The sequence below is a fragment of the Aythya fuligula genome, chromosome 5 (assembly GCF_009819795.1).
Source record: "Aythya fuligula isolate bAytFul2 chromosome 5, bAytFul2.pri, whole genome shotgun sequence".
NCBI lineage: Eukaryota > Metazoa > Chordata > Aves > Anseriformes > Anatidae > Aythya > Aythya fuligula.
The window spans coordinates 21,994,418-21,997,863 of record NC_045563.1 but is presented as its reverse complement, the minus strand read 5'-3'; the positions used below and the strand labels follow the sequence as shown (position 1 = coordinate 21,997,863).

At 56.6% G+C, this 3,446-nt stretch overlaps 1 protein-coding gene across 1 annotated transcript; it reads left to right on the top strand.

The window, feature by feature from the left end:
• Window positions 1-620: 620 nt before the first annotated feature.
• SYT8 (synaptotagmin 8) lies at window positions 621-3,154 on the top strand. Its single transcript, XM_032189074.1, has 8 exons — window positions 621-732; window positions 1,097-1,254; window positions 1,577-1,672; window positions 1,865-2,032; window positions 2,165-2,332; window positions 2,472-2,589; window positions 2,702-2,835; window positions 2,921-3,154. The coding sequence occupies exons 1-8, from the start codon at window positions 621-623 to the stop codon at window positions 3,152-3,154; spliced, it is 1,188 nt and encodes a 395-aa protein (XP_032044965.1).
• Window positions 3,155-3,446: the final 292 nt, after the last annotated feature.

Sequence of the window (3,446 nt, the reverse complement as noted above, 5' to 3'; positions counted from 1 at the left end):
TGTGCTCTCCTGCTGGCTCCTTCAACCCCAAGTCATAGCAGCCCTGCTGCTGCTCATCATCCAAAGCAGGGAGAGAAGAAAGCTTAGGTTACAATGAAACATTCATGTGAGGAGAGCACATCAATTAAAATAATAATTATAAAAAACCAACACCAATTCTGGTTTAAGCATGAAGCCTGCTCTTAATGCACGTCAGCGTTGCCATGTGCACCAGCCAGGCTGACGCAGTTTCTGAGCTGGCATGGTGGCACTGCTGGCACTGCTGACACCCATCGTGTGGCCACCAGCCCTGCTGCAAGGGATGGTGCAAGCCCTGAGCCCTGCGAGAGGGCAGGGAAGGGCTGCAATGATGTAAAGGAACTGGTCACGGAGGGGAGATGAGGATTAAATGAAAAACCAGCTCGAGCAGAGACTGTCCTGCCTGTGGGAACAGCTCTGCTCCATTTCACACCTCATTTCCAAAGCAGCCGAGCCCTAAATGCTTACTCTGGGCTTTATCTTAGGATTTTAATTGTGTTTACTCATTAAATCTCTGCGCCACCAGCAGCACATGTGCTCCTGGAAAGGAAATCCCCACCCTGTTCATTTTGTTTGCCTCCCCAGGTCACCTGCACTTCTCCATGGCCAAGGCGTTGAGGATCAGTGGGGCTACAGCCTCCCCGCTCCCCGGTAGCCCTGTGGCTACTACGGCTCCACCGGGCTTCCTCAGTGGCTTCGTTGGCCGCGTCCCATGTGAGTACAGCTGGGGCTGCTCTCGCCCTGCTCCCTTGGGAAGCGTTATCCTAGGGGCCCTGCCTCTGTTCCAGGTTGCATCCCTTCCTCTCCCCCCTTCCAAATCCTATTTTCCAAAGGGGTGTGAGGACCACCATGGCCAGGGATGCTGCGGAGAAGCTCCACACCTCCCCAGGAGAGATCCTTGTCACCCATGTCAGGCACGGTCTCTACCTGCAGCCTCCTAGTGTTGGGTCTTTTCAGGATTTTAGGGTCAAGCCCCCCAAATGCAACTTTGTAATGCTGTAATGCTAGGAGGGGAATATAAATGCACTCTGCATGTTTTTGTTTGCTTTTAACTCTTCTGTCCACCTTGTTGCACCAGTACCCAGATGGGCGCTCATCGCCGTGGCGTTGGCAGTGGCTATTCTGCTCCTCCTCTTCCTCATCTGCATCATCAGGTGCTGCTGTGCCAAGAAGAAGCCCAAGAAGAAGGAGAAAGTCACCTTGCATGCCATCAGCAGCTCCACCACAGCCAACCTTGTGCGTCCTGCTTTGCCCTCTTCCCCACCACCCTCCTAGCAGGAGGTTTGCCCTGCGCTGCCCATCTTCCCCCCAGGTCCCCAGAGTGGTGGGACTGGTTGTAGATGTGCAACCTGGGATTTCTGGAGGGGGGCTCTTTTAAACCTCACCTTTAGAGCATCTTGGTCTGCACGGTGCATTGTGCCTGGACAGACAGTGGGGATGTGAGAGCTCAGCTTGGTCCCCATAGGCTGGGAACAGAGCTGGGGGTCCCACCCATGCATGGGAACACACCTGAGCATTCGGGACCCCACCATGAGGGATGTGCTACTCTCTGCTGCAGGTCCAGCCCGAGATGGAGGACCTGGAGCAGGGCCTGGAGCAGACGGGGCGAGGAAAGCTGCAGTACTCGCTGGAGTACAACTTCCACGCGCAGGAGGTGGGGCTGCTGTGAGGCTGGGCTCTTGCATGGTCCCTCCATGGCCCATCAAGACCCAGACATCCATCCCTGCTGTCCCTACCCTGCTGGCTTTCATGCTTACATGGTGTGGTGACATCTCTGAGAGCTCGCTTGCTTTTCACCTCTCCCCATCCTCCTCTGTGCGGTGACCTCGTGCATCGTTCTTTCAAGCTGAAGGTCGGCGTGAAGCAAGCAGCTGATCTGAAGGCCATGGACAACGGGGGCACGTCTGACCCTTATGTTATTGTCTACCTGACGTCTGACATGAGGAAGAAGTATGAGACCAAGGTTTACCGCAAGACCCTGAGCCCCGTCTTCAACGAGAGCTTTACTTTCCAGGTAGGATGCCCTGGCTGCTGATGGTTCCTTCATCCCATCGGGAGCAGTGCATGGGTGCTGCTCTCCAGGCAGGGAGATACCTTTGCTGTCATTGTGTCTGTCACCCCATCCTTCATGGGTCCTCCCCTGCAGCTGCCCCAGGCGGAGGTGTCCGAGTCCACGCTGGTGATGCAGATCCACGACTTCAACCGCTTCGCCAAGCACGACACCATCGGCGAGGTCCGCCTGCCGCTGGCCAGCGTCAACCTGCAGCACGTCATCGAGCAGTGGAGCGACCTGGCAGTGGCCAGCAAAGTTGAGGTTGGTGGGAAAAGCCCCCGAGAGGGACGTGTTGTTGTCCCTCTTGCCAGCCTCTAAGGAGGTAAAGCTTTGGGTCTTGTCCGCCTCAAGAGCACCTCCTGTGCTGGGTACCCCTGCTCATTGCCCACGTCTCCATCAGCAAGAGCGGCTGGGAGACATCTGCTTCTCACTGCGCTACGTCCCCAGCACCGGCAAGCTGACGGTGCTCATCCTGGAAGCCAAGAAGCTGAAACGGATGGACTCCCATGGGCTGGCAGGTTGGCAGGGGCTGCTCGTGCTCACAGCTCCCTACCTGGTGCTAATGATAGCACCGAGAGCTCTCAGGGCTTTGCAGATCTTGGTGTGGAACTGTCCCCTCTCTCTCCTCAGATCCCTTTGTCAAGGTGCATCTCATCCTGAACAGGAAGAAATGGAAGAAGAAGACAACAAGTGTGAAGAAAAACACCTTGAGCCCTTACTTCAACGAGGTGTTTGTGTTTGAGGTGCCTTTCAATCAGATTCAGGTGGGTTTCCCTGCAGCGCCCAGCTCTGAGCAGGTCCCTGGGCAGGTGTGGGTCCGACTGATGCTCTTTCCCCTGTCCCCACCAGAACGTGGATGTTGTCATCTCCGTCTGGGACTACGACAGAGTGACCAAGAACGAGCCCATCGGCAAACTCTTCCTGGGCTGCCGGGCCACGGGCAACCAGCTGCGGCACTGGTCCGACATGCTGGCCAACCCGCGCCGGCCCCTGGCCCAGTGGCACAGCCTGCAGCCCGCCGACGTGGTGGACAAAGCCCTGGGGCTGAAGTCCCACCTCAAGCTGCCCCTGGCCACCAGATAGAGGGGGCGAGAGCCCCAAATGGGTTGAGGGCTCTTCTTGGCCAAGAGAGGAGCTGGCTGCTGGTGCAGCTCGTGCACTGGGCAATGCCAGAGCAGGGCAGATCTGCACCGGGGGGATGCTGGAGGGGAAGGTGTGGATGGGGGTCCGGCTTGTCCCAGCCCCTCGCAGGCTGGGGGGACAAATACAGAAAGGCTCATTGGAAAACACTGAGTCCCTGGGTATTTTTAAAAGTTTTAAAGTTAATTTTTGAGGGTTTTTAACTGAGACCAAGATCTTGAACCACCCTAAGAGG